This window comes from Caretta caretta, chromosome 5 (genome assembly GCF_965140235.1).
Source record: "Caretta caretta isolate rCarCar2 chromosome 5, rCarCar1.hap1, whole genome shotgun sequence".
Taxonomy (NCBI): domain Eukaryota; kingdom Metazoa; phylum Chordata; order Testudines; family Cheloniidae; genus Caretta; species Caretta caretta.
Window position 1 is genome coordinate 73,085,368 of NC_134210.1, and position 16,891 is coordinate 73,102,258.

The following is a 16,891-nucleotide window of genomic DNA, read 5'->3' on the forward strand; positions in this document are numbered from 1 at the left end:
TAAGATCCTGCTGGTTTTTATTTTATTGGTATAACAAAGCCGGGGCCTATGGATAGACAGACAAATGTCAATGCCTCTTTTAGTTACTTACCATGAATTGTGTGATACATTACATGTATCCACATTAGATTGGTTCTAATAAAATAATGGTAAATGACAATTTCCTGTAAGTTTACAGACATGATCTACTACTCACAATTATATTTTCAAAATATGACTTGTAATATTTTTTCTCTAAAAACTAAGAAAAGCCTTAGGATTCAGATATTAAAACTGTTAGAAGCCCATAAAACTGGTGATTCAATATTCTCTAGTCACTGATGAGTCTTCATAGATATAGGTAATAGGTTATCTGCTGGAAGAAACATAATAGGCCATATTCAGCCATGGTGTAAACAGATGCAGCTCCACTGAAATTAATGACCCTGATCTTTCATAACAAAATGCAGAGTAGTCCCAGGATGGGAGAATTGGGAAAACCATCTTTGCTTCCCTCTCCAGCTAAATCAAATAGATCTTTTGTCACAACTGAAGGTCTGCCGCAAAGACACTGCATTTATGCACCAGGACTAAATTTGGCCATTTTACTGAAGTCTTTAATCCAGCAAATCTCACTAGTTTTGCTGGAAGGGGGACTTCAGGGCCTGGCTCACTGTGATGTGACTTCAGGAGAGTGAATTTGTGTGGGGGGGTGGAGGGTGAGAAAACCTGGATTTGTGCTGGAAATGGCCCACCTGTTGATCACTTTAGATAAGCTATTACCAGCAGGACAGTGGGGTAGGAGGAGGTATTGTTTCATATTCTCTGTGTATATATAAAGTCTGCTGCAGTTTCCACGGTATGCCTCTGATGAAGTGAGCTGTAGCTCACGAAAGCTCATGCTCAAATAAATTGGTTAGTCTCTAAGGTGCCACAAGTACTCCTTTTCTTCAGAACCTTGTTACATATAAACACACATTTGTTGTACTAGCACCACCTTGTGGCTAATTATGTTTAACACAGTAACAGCACTGGTTAAATGTTAACAGATGTTTGGTTCCGTGTGTGTTCCCTCCATGTGCCACCCCAGCCCTGTGCAGACAGCTGGTATGGCAGACCTTGAATGAACCATCCAATGACCACAAGATCCGTTAAGGGATGAAGGCACCCAGCCAGGTTTATTGTCAACGAAGCATGTACTAGTATCCCACAGACTCTACTGGACTAATAATACATGAATGCCCATAACAATGGACCAGTTTGGTGAACAGCGGGGCTTTCTGTTCCTCCCTAGGGCAGACAAAGATACTCCCTTTGAGATACATCTTTATACCCTGGTACAAACAAGTTATTACTGCCCCTCTGGCATAGTTAGTTACTGCCCCCTGACGTGGCTAGTTATCACCCAACGCCTTGTACATGTTAGTTCAATCAAAACATGTCTATTACATACTGTCATCCTGACCTTATCTTTTAGGGGGGGTGTATGTGTTCCTGTTATCCTTTGGGAATGTTCTTATATCATCCTTGATATCAGGATGTTCTGGTACCACTTGATATTGGGATGTATTTGCGTGAGTACTCTGTGACTAGCACTTCTTAGGATTGTGTATTTCTGCAATATTAGCCCTGTTCTTGCCAGATTCTGTGAGCAGGTCCTGTTTCATACCAGGCCTCTGATACAAGGGCTTATGTCTCATGCTCTTTTCCTACTATATTCCCCTACTTTTTGAGTTTTTATGGGGAGAATGTTTACCCATTGTCCCAGAAAAGCATAACGCATGGGCTGAAGATGGTCCAGTGGGCTAAACACTGTTATGTGGCCACCTTATTGCTTCCCATTTACACACTTATGCCCCATCTGTTTCTTAACTTGCACATTCCCTTTTATGACTGATGGGCAGATTTTATTTTCCAATTGTTATTAGTTCCTTATGGTGGGCCTGGGAATGTTGGGCCTGAGACTTTGATTAAGGAATATAGTTTTATGATTGAGCCTTGGGGGCACTCCCAGATAATTAATACATATGAATAATATGGATATAATGTATATATTTGTAGTGTATATGGGTATATATGTACAGTTTGTATGTGTACATATGACACCACTTTATATTTAAGTGTAACATTTTTTTTCCAATCTGGTGCTATAGTTTGGCTTTTTTATGTTGGTGCTGTAGATAGCAACATATTTTTATTAGGGCAACTACAGTTACCATTTGTGTTATTATTGGTAGAAGGCTGAGTGTTTTGAAATACTGGGATAAGCATTATTATAGTGTGTCCCACCGGGCTACGTATATGAGAAGTAAAACAGAAATTTGGAGTAGTGACATTACAAATGAGGCCTTTATATATAAATGTTTTGTAATTAGTTACTACCCAGTACTGTCCATTCATATTATAGATTACCCTTACTGCTGGTTGTTACCCTTTGGTAAGCTTTGCTGGGTAGGAAACAAGAACGGCTAGCTTTTTTATTTTATTGGTGGCATTACTCTGTGATACACCAGTAGTTGACGTAGATTTAGTTTTTGTTTTTTTTATGGATGCTGTTTTCCAGGTAACTTACTGAATGGACAGTAAGCAATAACCAATTTATTAAATATTTCTGTGTTAGGATTTAATGTTGGTACTTGGACACTGGACAAGATTGTTTTGAATAATGTCTGTTTTACTTAGGATGCAGGGTCATTTACCCACATTATGACTGGTGCTAACAGGGATTTGTTTACCCAAATTGTAGTTATTGTGTTGTTGTTGTTTGCTACCATTTGTTTGTGGATTTTTATTCATGTGTTGGTTAAACAGTTTAGCAATGTTATGTAAATGACATACAGAGCAATAATACAATTGCTTTTACATAGTAGCTAAGTTTAAATTAACTGATAGTGGTTTTTAGCTGATTGCCAACTTAATTGTTTGTATATGGTAGATTGAGGTGTATTTGACCAATTTTTTATTTGTGCAGTTCAATTTTTTTGTTTTTTTATCTCAATACTGATTTTTGGGGGTGTTTTTGTGGTGTGGTTTTATGGTGTATTTAGTTTGTGGGATGTAATTTTAGTTAACATAATAAATTTTTTGTTTGTTTTAAATTTTTTAAATTTTTAGTAACCCAAATTTAATCCATAGATTAATTTAATGTGATTACAATGTAATAGGGACCAAGTCTTTTTTAAGGCAAACAAAAATGACAAAGGGTTAAACATTTAAATAAACAAGTTATCACCTTATTTAACTTTTTTAAAATTGATAAAAATATATTTGCCAATTTTGTTGTGTTACTTTAGTAACTTAAGGCATTTTTGATTACCTTATATTAAACTTTATTTTAAAACTCTTCTATCTGGAAATAAGGAAATCCCATGTTTTAAATATTAGTTAGTGGTTAGGATTAGAAGTAGGGTCTGCATTTCCATTGCTTGGCAACTATATTTTGAAGAAAGTTAGGAGTAATTCCATCTGTTGCGTTTCTGAAGGGTTAAAATAATTAAGGTACTGGATTTATTTAAACGAAAGTTTTTACCATTTTTTCTCTTTGTGAGTTTGTTGTTTTGTTCAGTTTTTAATTGCTTTATTTTTGGAGGTTTTTGTGAAAACTATAACTTTTAAAACAAAGAGAGAAAGAGCCGAAGTGAGGAGCGACAGGAGAAGAGCAACCGAGGAAGGTAAATCCCATTGACCTTTAGGGGTTTAGGACCTTAAATCTGAGGAAGGGTCCTTCGGAAATGGTAGCTTTGGGTCGATTTACAGGGAGGACAAATCCGCACGGAACAGCACCTAGTGCCGCCCCTGCCTCAGAAACCGAGGCAGACAATAGCAGCAGGAGCTTCAGCCTGGCCCACGTGGGGAGGAGCCGCCCACAGGCAGCGCCTGGGGAAGAGAGGCAGCCAGGTGAGGTGGGCGCCCCACGCTCAGCGAGGGCCTGAACACACGGCGGCCTTAGCCCAGCGTCCCGCGCGCTGCCCCTAAGGCTGTGATTGGACCGACACGGCCGCCCCCTAGCGCATACGCCCCGCGCGGCGCCTGGTCCTATTTCCTGCGTGCCCCCTTCGCCCCGCCCCCGCCTGCAGGGACGTCATTGCGTCGCGGCTCCCCCCCTTCCAACCCTCTTTCACTTTTCCTGCGGGTCCCACACCGCCGGCGCGGCGGCTGCCTGGTGACCTGGCCGCTGGCAGGTGCGCGCGCGCGGCCTGCCCTGGCCGCCAGAGGGAGCCCTGCAGCCCCGGGGCCTGTCTGGGAGCGAGTGTCTCGTCCCCGCAGGGCCATGTCCCGGCCCAGCAGTGTGTCCCCCCGGCCGCCCAGCAGCGCCCTGTCTGGCGGGGGCCCGGCCGCCGCCTCCGGCTCGGGCAGCGGCCGGGCCAGGGGGCTGAAGGACATCCGCATCGACGAGGAGGTGAAGATCGCGGTGAACATCGCCCTGGAGCGGTTCCGCTACGGGGACCAAAGAGGTGACCGCGGGTCGGGATGATGTGGAGGCACCTGGGAGGGAGTCGGTGGGTGAGGCTCTGGGGGCCGAGGGGGCTTCTGGGTGAGCAGAGAGATCTGTCTGTCTGGGGCGGGGGGTGATCTCGACAGGGAGTGTGGGGAGGGGTTGCGGGGAGGTAGGGCTTGGGTTGGGGGGTGGTGACCTGGGCAAGGGGGTGTGGTGGGGGAGCGCAGGGTTTGGGTTGGGTGTGTGTGTGTGTGTGTGTGTGTGTGTGTGACCGACCTAGGCAAGAGGTGTGGGGGAGGGCTTGGATTGGGTTGGGGAGTGATTTGAGGGGGGGAAGACAGGACAGGACATGGGGAGGGGGGATGTTATACTGTTGCCCCATTCTGGTGGCAGAAGCTCTCTGAGGGCACCATGGGGATCTTGGTTTGGGAAGCAGGTAGAATCATTCCAGCATTGACAGGAATACCTGTTGAGATGAATTTAGGGTGATGGGGCTGGCAGCATGTCATGTCTGAGCTATAATATTCATGGCTAGAACATATCTTGAGTGCTGGTACTTCATGTGTGTTTGCTGCCCTATTCTGTTTTGAGGTTCCATGGAGGCTTAGTGCATCTTGTATCCCTATTAGTTGTGAGCTGTAGCCCAACATAATGAGCTTCTATACCACCCCAGTCCTCTAATTGCCCAAGTGCCATATTGGCCAAAATATTCAAGGGTGAATGGGGGACATGACTCCCTGGCACTTGTACCCCTGAGATCTGACACTGGGCCTGGCAAATGATTGCAGTTGCCTGAAAAAGCTAGGAACCACTACAGTAGGTAGTGGCAACGGTTTTATATGTGTTAGAAAGATAGTTCTACTTTGCTAGTGAGAAGTACAGGTTTGCCTCCTCTCTTGGGAGAAGATAAATGAAACTAATTTGTTTGGAGGTTTAGAGATCTCTGCTCACTAGTTTTTGGTGAGATTGCTTGTTTTGGCATGGAAATAAGCAAATATTTCTCATTTTATTTGAAATAGGGAAGAAGTAACATGCTGATTATGTTGTGTTATATCTTCTAATTTTTTAAAATTTTTTCTAGAAATGGAATTTCCTTCTTCTTTGACTAGTACAGAAAGAGCATTTATTCACCGACTGAGTCAGTCTCTTGGTCTGATTTCTAAAAGTAAAGGGTAAGTTAATGTGAGATTAGTTGTGTTAATTACTAAAAATGAAAGTCCTTATATCTCTTTAAAAGGCCATATGTACATTTCCAATATTTCTTGTAATTTGACTGAGGGCCAGATCATTCAGGAGGGTTTAGTAGGGAAGAGATATTGGGGTTCCTTGCAGGGTTCTTTGAGCACTATTTCTCTGGTTGAAGGAATTTGGGGCCTATACCGTTTGGGAAGCCTTGTCCCCTCTGTACCTTATGGATCTGTGAAATTGACAAAGAAAGGACTCTCTTTCCACACAGTGCCAGGAGTCATTCTGCTCTGAACTGTATTGCCTCCTGACCAAGATTCTGCATGGAATCTGGGAGCTTGGTAAGGAACAATATAATCGAGAGCAGCATCTCCCTTACTCCTAGACATTTGTGAGAACATCTTTACAGAGTAATGGAGGAAAGGGGTTGGATGGTACTGCAGGGATGGGTTTACTCCCCAAGTCGCTCTGCATTTCAACCTTCTAAGTAGAAAAGGGGAGATCCTCATACAGAAGGCCCCTTTCATGCTGAGATAAACAGAAGATGATCAAGGCCCAAAAGTTGTAGGGTCACACAGCGGAAGAGGAAACAGATCACAGTCTATATAAGGGACATAAAAATCTGGACTTGCTGATAGATCAGTTGGGGAAGCATCCTAAGAAATGTTTTGCTCAAACTCAGTCTTTTTCTTGTTTGATTCTTGAGATAACTTCTGAAGGGGTACTATCAAGGTTCAAAAGCCTGATTATGATCGCTGACATAATAGCAGGTCTTTGAGTCAGAATCATAAAACCAGGTTGACTTTTTGCTTAGGCATTCTGTTGGATCTCTTAAGTTAATAGTGTGCTGGATGCTTCTCTTATTCTGTGGGTTTTTTTGTGGTATTTAGTATATTATTAGACTTTTTTTGTAGGTCACCTTAATATAATTTAGGAGTTAATTGTCAAAAGATTTGTATGTATAGGTAAAATAGTTACTACCTAGCGAAATGAAAAATTTTTCTTTTTTTTTCAGAAAAGGAGCAAACAGATATTTAACCATAAAGAAGAAAGATGGATCAGAATTGGCTCATACAGTAATGGCCTGTAGTTTGACCCCCAATACAAAACATGCTATTAGGAGCCTAATTCAGAGATTTCCTGTGACCAATAAAGAACGCACTGAACTTCTACCAAAAACAGAACGAGGAAATGTGTTTGCTGTTGAAGCTGGTATGTGCAGTATAATCTGATAAGAGTTTGTGAATTCATACTGTTAGACAATAACATGCTTTTCATTTTCTCATTCCATGCTATACTATTGACTTCTTCCTATTAAAATAAGAAGGAAGCTTATATTTGTATTATATTAATTGTATTCCGGCTCTAGACATGGTCCGTAACCTAAAGAGTTTACAATTCAGACTTCTTAAATCTCCACTAAATGAGAGAACTAGTTCAAATATACATTTGATAAATTATCGTATGCTAGAACACTGACCTTTTAACAGGATTATTACTTGAACAGGTATTCAGGTATGAGGGCTTAATTGTATTTTTGTATAGGAGGTTTGATCTAGTGCACAGAAAACTCTACTTCATTTGACATTACATATTTTATGATGGTTCTAAATACTGCTACACATCTCTTTTTCTTGAGGTTGTATTATAATAAGGTTAACAAGACTAGAATTTTGTGTGGTTGGGAGCCATTGTTTAATACCCGTGTGGCAGTGCTTTTTGAAGAAGGGTATATAGGATTTGATATAGTAGTGTACAAACAGTAAGTCTGTTTACCTATCCAGCCTGCTTAGCCAATTATTTGCTCCTGTCCAGCTCAGTCTGTTAGCCTGTGTCAAGTAGAAGTAGCAATAAAGGACTCAAGTTTGTACTGAATTTGCATCTTCTGACTTTTTCATGGTGTAAAGGTGTTTCTTGATAGTTAGATTTGACATTCTCAGTAAGCTTATACTAAAACTGCTTGAATTGATGTTTTGCAAGAAGCATAAAAACCTACCTACAATTTATTTTAGAATTTATTTTTAGTTTATTCAATAGTGATGAACATAAATAGTTTGGTTTTTAGGTAGTTTAACATTAGACTCTTGCAGAATAGCCTCTTACGCTAAAGATTTTTAGGATTCTTGCATGTTTATGGTATGTGCTAGTGTTAAATACGTTGGTATGTACACCGTGTATCTAGAAGTATAGACTTAGCAAAATCAGTGTACCTTATTCCAAATTAGACACATGTCTAAGGGTATGTTTACACTGCAATTAGACCCCACAGCAGGTATATGCCTGCTGACTTGGGCTTGTTGGGGTCCTTAACTGCAGTATAGATTCCCAGCTGGGACTGCAGCCTGAGCTCTGGGATCCTCTCAGGGTCCTAGAGTCTGGGCTGCAGCCCAAACCTGGAAGTCTACACTGCAGTTAAGCAGTGCTGCAGCCCTAACACCATGAGCCTGAGTCAGCTGGCCAGGGTCAGCTGCGGGTTTATAACTCTTCTGTAGACATACCCTGTCTGCAGGATTGGGGGCTAATTTAAACATGGATACAATGAATGTGGCCAACAATCATTAGGAAAGGAGTGGGAGAAGAAGCACATGGGTTACAATATGATTATACATTAACTCATAGAAGGCATGTATGCATCATGGTGGAGTAGTTTAAAAAATCGTTAGTCATTTATTATTTTAATATATGATAACTTCTCTAGGAACTGTGGAAGAAATGGGTCTGCAGGAGAGACTTAAGGCCAGCATGGTAGCCTCACAGGTCAGCTTCTTTAAGTCAGTTGCCACCTCTCCTTAGATGCCTAGATGTGGTGCTTTTAAATATAATGGACTGTTCCCTTTCCCTATAGGGCTGAGTCTGATGTTTTCACAGCACTTGTAGCCTTTCCCAACTTTGGCAGTGAGATATTGGGAAGGTTAATCTTTTTATTCTTTCAGAAATACCTTTTGTTAAACAACAGAATGTCTTCCACCTGTGTTCTAGAATGTGTTCATTTGTCACTTTAAATATCTTACTGCACTAACATGGAAACGTGGTATTTTGTTAAAACAGAGGTTTCTAAAATGAAGTCAATGTTCAGTTTTGCATTGAATTCTTGCGTTTTGGAGGACACCTTTGGTGCCATGTCATTAATTCTGTCTTGTCTTAGAGAACAGAGAAATGAGTAAGACAAGTGGGCGACTTAACAATGGCATCCCTCAGATTCCTGTGAAAAGGGGGGAATCTGAATTTGATTCCTTCAGGCAATCTCTACCAGTTTTTGAAAAACATGAAGAAATTGTCAGAATTATTAAAGAAAATAAAGTTGTTCTGATTGTGGGAGAAACTGGATCTGGAAAAACTACTCAGGTATGTCTTTTTGCTTAATGAAATTGAAAGGACAGAATTAGTTCTTTATACTGTTGGACTAACCATATGTGTTTTATCTGTGTGTCAATATGAAATCCTAAAACATTATTTATTTAAATGGGATCTCTTCGTATTACTCTGTTAGCTTTTCTTTGGCCTGTTAGTGGAAAGATTCTCTGTTAAATCACATTTTCTGTCTCCTTCTGCAACTGAAATATTTGACGGAAATCAGGTGCTTATATTAAATAGCTATGCTTCTGTGCTTCTCACATCTTTCTAATAACAATATAGTTACTGACTTTTTCAGACAATGTAAAGTGCATTTTAAAATGTTTTATTTATTTCATTTTTTTTCTCCTTACATCCTAATAAACTTTCCTGAGTAGGTCAGACTGAAACCCATTGTAATAAAGCTGAAGACAATACAAAAACAGGGTAAATTACTAACCAAATAGCCTAGTCTGAGAAATAGAAAATTTTGAAGTGATCAGAAGTTTTGAAGAGCGTTTAGGACAAAATCACCAGTCCTGTTATTCAAAGACCTCAATCATGCAAGCTGATCCACATGAGTGAACTCCTGCCTTTGTATGGAGCTCCATTGACTTCAGTGTGTCCATCTGGATCAACTTGCAGAATCAAGGCCTAAGGACATACTCTTACTACAGAATACTTTGGGCCCTTGGTTGTAAATTAACAAAAATGCAAATTGTCATGGTGGAGACACAAACTGAAGGTCAGCTGCTGGTTACTGGACTAGTGAATGGGGGAATCTCTAGACATGATGTATCTTTTTTTGGTGAGGCTTTTGTTACAGTCCTATATGATGTTCTCATATAGGACAGAGTGGTTATCAGTGGTTTGCTGTCAGACAGGGAGGACATATCTAGTGGGGTCCCGCAAGAGTTTGGTACTATTTAGGGCTGTCAGGCGATTTAAAAAATTAATCGCGATTCATTGCATGATTAAACAATAATAGAATTCCATTTATTTGAATATTTTTGGATGTTTTCTACATTTTCAAATGTATTGATTTCAATTACAGAAATCAATTATGTATTCAACACAGAATACGTGTACAGTGCTCACTTTATATTTATTTTTGATTACAAATATTTGCACTGTAAAAAACAAAAGAAATAGTATTTTTCAATTAACCTAATAGAAGTACTGTAGTGCAATCTCTTTATCATGAAAGTTGAACTTACAAATGTAGAATGATGTGCAAAAAGTAACTGCGTTCAAAAATAAAACAATGTAAAACTTCAGAGCCTACAAATCCACTCAGTCCTACTTCAACCAATTGCTCAGACAAAAAAGTTTGGCTACAATTTGCAGGAGATAATGCTGCTCGCTTCTTGTTGACAATTTCCCCTGAAAGTGAGAACAGGCATTCGCATGGCATGGTTGTAGCCAGCGTTGCAAGATATTTACATGCCAGATGTGCTAAACATTCATATGTCCCTTCATGCTTCAACCACCCTGATGATAATGATCCAGAGCAGACCGACGCATGTTCATTTCATCATCTGAGTCAGATGCCACCAGCAGAAACTTGATTTGCTTTTTTGATAGTTCGGGTTCTGTGGTTTCCGCATCTGAGTGTTGCTCTTTTAAGACTTCTGAAAGCATGCCCCACAACTCGTTCCTCTCAGATTTTGGAAGGCACTTCCAATTCTTAAACCTTGGCTCGAGTGCTGTAGCTATTTTTAGAAATCTCACATTAGTACCTTTTTTGTGTTTTGTCAAATCTGCTGTGTTTTGCAAATCTGCTGTTCATTCTCAGAATGAACAACATGTGCTGAGTCATCATCCGAGACTGCAATAACATGAAATATATGGCAGAATGCAGGTAAAACAGAACAGGGGACGTACAATTCTCCCCCAAGGAGTTCAGTCATAAATTGAATGAACACATTTTTTTAACAAGCATCATCAGCATGGAAGTATGCCCTCTGGAATGGTGGCCGAAGCATGAAGGGGCGTCTGAATGGTTAGCATATCTGGCACGTAAATACCTTGCAACACCGGCTACAAAAGTGCCATGCGGATGCCTGTTCTCACTGTCAAGTGATGTTGTAAATGAGCAGGCAGCAGTATCTCCCATAAATGTAAACAAACTTGTTTGTCTTAATGATTGGCTGAACAAAAAGTAGGACTGAGTGGACTTGTAGGCTCTAAAGTTTTCCATTGTTTTGTTTTTGAGTGCAGTTATGTAACAAAAAACCCCCTACATTTGTAAGTTATACTTTCACTGTAAAGAGATTGCACTACAGTACTTGTATGAGGTGAATTGAAAAATACCATTTCTTTTATAATTTTTATAGTTCAAATATTTGTAATTAAAAATAATAATATAAAGTGAGCACTGTACACTTTGTATTCTGTGTTGTAATAGAAATCAATATATTTGAAAATGTAGAAAAAATCCAAAATATTTAATAAATTTCAATTGGTATTCTATTGTTTAATAGTGCGATTAATTGTGATTAATTTTTTTGAGTTAATCGTGTGAGTTAACTGCGATTAATCAACAGCCCTAGTACTATTCAATAGAGTGTAGAGTATGCTTATAAAATTTGTGGATGACACCAACCTGGGACTGGTTGTTAGCCCTTTGGAAAATGGGATTAGAATTCAAAATGACCTTTACAGATTAGAAAATTGCTCTGAAATGAACAAGATGAAATTCAGTGAAGATGAGTGAAGTACTTCACTTAGGAAGGAAAAAATCAAATGCACAACTACAAAATGGGGAATAACTGGCTAGGTGTTCGCAAAAAGAAAAGGAGGACTTGTGGCACCTTAGAGACTAACCAATTTATTTGAGCATGAGCTTTCGTGAGCTACAGCTCACTTCATCTGATGAAGTGAGCTGTAGCTCACGAAAGCTCATGCTCAAATAAATTGGTTAGTCTCTAAGGTGCCACAAGTCCTCCTTTTCTTTTTGCGAATACAGACTAACACGGCTGTTACTCTGAAACCTGGCTAGATGTTAGTACTGCTGAAAAGGATATGGGCAGGGATCACAAAATCGAATGAGTCAACAATGCAATGCAGTTGTGAAAAAAGGTTCGTATCATTTTGGGGTGCATTAACAGGACTGTCAGACAGGGGAGGTAATTGTTCCATTCTGCTCGGCTTGGTTGGGCCTCAGCTGAAGTACTATTTCCAGGTTTGGGCACCACATTTTAGGAAAGGTGTAGACATACTAGTTGAGTGTCCACGGGGACGGAAGGATGAGGGGAGGGTAACAAAATGATAAAAGGGTTAGAAAACCTGACCTATGAGGAAAGGTTTTAAAAAATCTGAGCACGTTAAGTCTTCAGATATATTAAGGGCTGTTATAAAGAGAATGGTGATCAAGTGTTATCCAGGTCTACTGAAGGTAGGACAAGAAGTAATAGGCTTACTCTGCAGCAAGGGAGATTTAGGTTAGATATTAAGAAAAACTTCATAAGTGTAAGGATAGTTAAGGTCTGGAACAGGCTTTCAAGGGAGGCTGTGGAATCCTTGTCAATGGAGATTTTTAAGAACAGGTTAGACAAACAGCCGTCAAAGATGGTCTAAAGTATACTTTATCCTGGGGGGCGGGGGCTGGATCTCTCCAGGCACGTTCCAGCCCTACACTTTTTGTATTGTAGTCTATGGCCCCTGCATTATGTGCTGTGTTTTTAACACAATGAAATGACCTAAGAACACAGGGCCAAATCCTGCTTACTTTGTGCACATGGGAAATTCCAATGCAAGATTAAGGGAGCACGATTTATCCCAGAAAAGTCAACAATTCTTGGTTTTATTTTTTTTTGCTTTTGGCTCAACCCATCCTGATTTAGAGGGGAAGTGAAAGTGGCAATTAAGAAATAGTTGACATATGCACACATACAGAAAAGTTGATAGAAATGACTGCAAATTACAGTTAGGAAATGCAGACAAGTGGTAAGAAAGGGATCAGTGGCCAGTAGGGTTAAGGACAATAAGAAATAATTATTTAAATATATTAGAAACAAACAGAACCTGACAGTTGCATAAATTGAATACTAGATGAGGATGGTAAAATTGTCAGCCATGATGTAGAAAGGGCAGATGTATTCAGTAAATATTTGTTTTCTGTTTTCGGTATTTATTTTGATTCTAAATAATGAATAATGACTGTAGAGTTCTCTGAAACTCTACCATGAGTACATCAGACTTTTCCTAAAAGTTGTCATGACAAAATTGCAGTGTTGCTATTTCTCTTTTAAGAGAATTGTAATGTTCTTTTATATATTTGGTTAGAAGTTTGACATCATTAAAATTTTGTTAGATCATCCTGTGTACCAATGCTCCTGATCTCAAGTGAGTATAGTTTATGTAATCGCTGTTTTGGGTCAGGAACTTGAGAAAACAGCATCTGAAATGTTTCAAATTCTCTCTCAAACAGACTAGAGCCCAAAATAAATTCATCTACTTAAAATCAAATTGAAAGGTGCCTGTTCTGTTTCCCTGACTTCGTCAGTAATAGCCCATTATGGGTCTATTAAACACTCCTAGAAAAAATTCTTTTTGGCTTTGGATGCCTTCTTCCTGCATCAGGAGCCAGCTCTGCCCTCTGCTATGAATCCAAGAGGGATTTCTCATTTGGCAACAGCAGGAGGAGCAGTCTCAGCAGAGCCTAAGAAAGGCTAGTAGATAGGAGGAGAGAAAAGAAAGATCAAACACTTCAGCACCCAAAACCTTGCAGTGATGCGGGTTGGCATCTAGGATAAGAAGCTTTGTCCTTTCCTCTCAATAATAAACAACAGAGAGGGAGAGAGCAGACAGCCATGAGCTTCTAAACCTCGCACCACTTGTCTATTTCTGTAGTGATTTATGGTGATTTGCCTCTTTCCTGCTGAGTACCAGCATTAAACACCCAAAATACCCAAAAATGAATAATGAGCTATTACAAACTGAATCTCCCTCTCTTCTTTATAAAATGAGTCAATGCAAACTGCTTTATTCAGTGGTGCTGCTCAGTTATATATTTTGTTTGCTAAGGTAGGAAAGTTGCAATGCTATCAAACTAAAAAACAAACCCACTTTCTTCTAGATTCCTCAATTCCTTCTTGATGACTGTTACAAAAATGGAATTCCATGTCGCATATTTTGCACTCAACCAAGACGTTTGGCAGCTATTGCTGTGGCTGAAAGGGTTGCTGCAGAAAGAAGAGAAAAGATTGGCCAGACAATTGGCTATCAGATCCGATTAGAAAGCAGGTATAAATAATATTACTTAATTATGTTTAACAAAAAAAACCCCAAGTTGTATGAACGTATCTAACTCTTTGAAGAAAAATTAGATTTTAAGTTTCTCAGGGCAGGTAGTGTTCATCTCATGTCATTTAAACAACATGCTTATCTGTGATGCAGCATAATAAATGATCAAAGAAACACAGATAGTTGGCTACATTGTGTGAAGTATAATATATGAAGTTCTATCTCATCAGATGTCTATGAAAGTGCAAAAAACAGAATTTTGCTTGCATAGACTTCTGGGTAGGGGAATAAAAATCTCTGCTGACACAAAACTTTAGCCTTAGTTTGATCTGGAAATAGATAATTTGAGGAAATGTGGATCTAAGTTTTTCCTCAAGCACAAAATCCCATCCATTTCAGTGAAAATAAAAAGGTTTATTTTTATTCATTATTTGTATAGTTCTAAAAGTCTTCAGAGCTCTGAAGACATGGCTAGTAAGACAGGGCCTTGTCCTAAACAATTTAACGTAATACACGCTAAATAGTGTTTAAAAGTGTAGACAATAGGAAGAAACAAAAATTAGTTGAGCCCTTGCCTGTTTTTTTTTTAAATGTTTTGTTTGTTTTTTATTTTAATTTGTTCATTAGCTAACCCTTTCCAGCAGGAGGTTTATCAGACTGTTGGGAGACCTGTGTTTTTTAAAGTGGGGGGAAAAGAGTGGTTGGATGCATGGTGAACTGAGGATGGAGGGGTTGGGGGTTTCCAGGCATATGGTGCCATTCAGAAGGTGGTGTGGGGACAAGTAGGAGGAGGACACTAAAGTCTTGGCTAATTATGCAGCTTCAGTAGAGTGGAGGTGCTAAGGTGAGTGCAGAAGGTGACAAAAGCAGAGGAATGAAGGAGCTAGGTGGCCTTGAAGGTGAATACAGAGGCGTACATTTGATGGAGAAAGTCACAGGAAGCTGGTGAAGGGTTTTGAAGAGGGGCTAAAGATTATGAAAGTGTCCAGTAAAATGGATGATTTACTTGATTTGCTGGAAATGGCCCAACTTAATGATCACTTTGGATGAACTATTACCAGCAGGAGAGTGAGTTTGTGTGTGTATGGGGGTGGGGGGGTGAGAACCTGGATTTGTGCTGGAAATGGCCCACCTTGATTATCATGCACATTGTAGGGAGAGTGGTCACTTTTGATAAGCTGTTACTAGCAGGAGAGTGAGTTTGTGTGTGGGGTTTTTGGAGGGGGGTGAGGGAGTGAGAGAACCTGGATTTGTGCTGGAAATGACCCACCTTGATTATCATACACATTGTGAAGAGAGTGGTCACTTTGGATGGGCTATTACCAGCAGGAGAGTGAGTTTGTGTGTGTGGGGGGGTGGAGGGTGAGAAAACCTGGATTTGTGCTGGAAATGGCCCAACTTGATGATCACTTTAGATAAGCTATTACCAGCAGGACAGTGGGGTGGGAGGGGGTATTGTTTCATGGTCTCTGTGTGTATATAATGTCTACTGCAGTTTCCACGGTATGCATCCAATGAAGTGAGCTGTAGCTCACGAAAGCTCATGCTCAAATAAATTGGTTAGTCTCTAAGGTGTCACAAGTACTCCTTTTCTTTTTGCAAAGACAGACTAACATGGCTGTTACTCTGAAACCTGTCATTACTTGCAGTAGCGTTTTGACAGTCTGAAGTGGGCCGGGGCAAGATGAGTGTCTGTCTGGCAGGCCAGAGAAGAGGAGGTTGCAGTAGCGGAGGAGAGGAATACTTAGTTTATGTAGGATTTGGTGGCAGTGGTGGACAGGAGCAGGTGTTTTCCTAGGCAATATCTCCTAAAAGAACTAACAGGATTCTAGAAGGAGCTTGAATGTGTGAGGGGAATGGGAGAGAGACAGGGAGGATAGTGGAATTTCCAACAGTAATTGACAAGAGGAGAAGAACAACGGAGCATTTGGGAGGGAAAGTAGTTTATTTTTTTAGTCCTGTTAAACATTATATGACGGGGCTACCCAAGGAAGAGAAGCTGGAGAGGCAGTCATAGACGTTAATCTGAACAGAGGTAGGTTAGGGATGGAGAGGTAAGATACCTTTAGGCTGGTTTCTTATTTTGAGAGGCTGAATGAATTCCCAGCTATTTTCCTGTGTGTCTCCCTTTGCTGCTACGCTTTATATGTCTGCAAAAAAAACCCACAACCCTTGCTAGAGGTGGATGTTAAGCATTTGTTGGGGCTTGAATTGGCAGGGGAAAAGTAGTGGCAGTCTCCCAAGCTCTGCCCACACACCTCACTTTGCTTATTGGGGGCACCAAGTGAGATGCGAGTACAGTACAAATTTGAAGATATTCAGAATATAATTGCTTGGGCTCTACTGACATGAGAGCTGAGATTCTGGAGAACAAGATGGAAGCCTCTAGGGCTATGTCTACACTAGCATTTGCTGCGATATAACTTATGTCACTCTGGGGTGTGAAAAAGCCACCCCCCCAGAGTGATGTAAGCACTGTTTAGACAGTGCTATGTCGGCGGGGCTGGAGTAGTTAAGCAGACGGGCTCCCATCAGCTTAGTGCGGTCACATTAGAGAGCTTACAGTAGCACACCTGGATTGCTGCAGCTCCACCACTGTAAACTTTTGAGTGTAGCTGTAGCCTAAAAAAGACTGGCTTGCAAGCCAGGCTGGTGTGACCCAGCTGATTTCAAGCACTGACAGTTGAAAATATTTTTCAGTGGTATAAG

General features: G+C 40.4%; 1 protein-coding gene across 3 annotated transcripts in view; it reads left to right on the plus strand.

Annotated features, from left to right (window-relative positions):
• Positions 1–4,097: 4,097 nt before the first annotated feature.
• The window catches only part of YTHDC2 (YTH N6-methyladenosine RNA binding protein C2), a 55,808-nt gene continuing 43,014 nt past the window's right edge, over positions 4,098–16,891 (plus strand). For all 3 annotated transcript variants that reach the window (XM_075128610.1, XM_048849899.2, XM_048849900.2), the window contains exons 1-5: positions 4,098–4,433; positions 5,499–5,589; positions 6,618–6,814; positions 8,748–8,947; positions 14,016–14,182. In XM_075128610.1, coding sequence (XP_074984711.1) covers positions 4,250–4,433; positions 5,499–5,589; positions 6,618–6,814; positions 8,748–8,947; positions 14,016–14,182 — 839 coding nt within the window. In that variant the 5' untranslated portion in view covers positions 4,098–4,249. The remainder of the gene's footprint in view (positions 4,434–5,498; positions 5,590–6,617; positions 6,815–8,747; positions 8,948–14,015; positions 14,183–16,891) is intronic.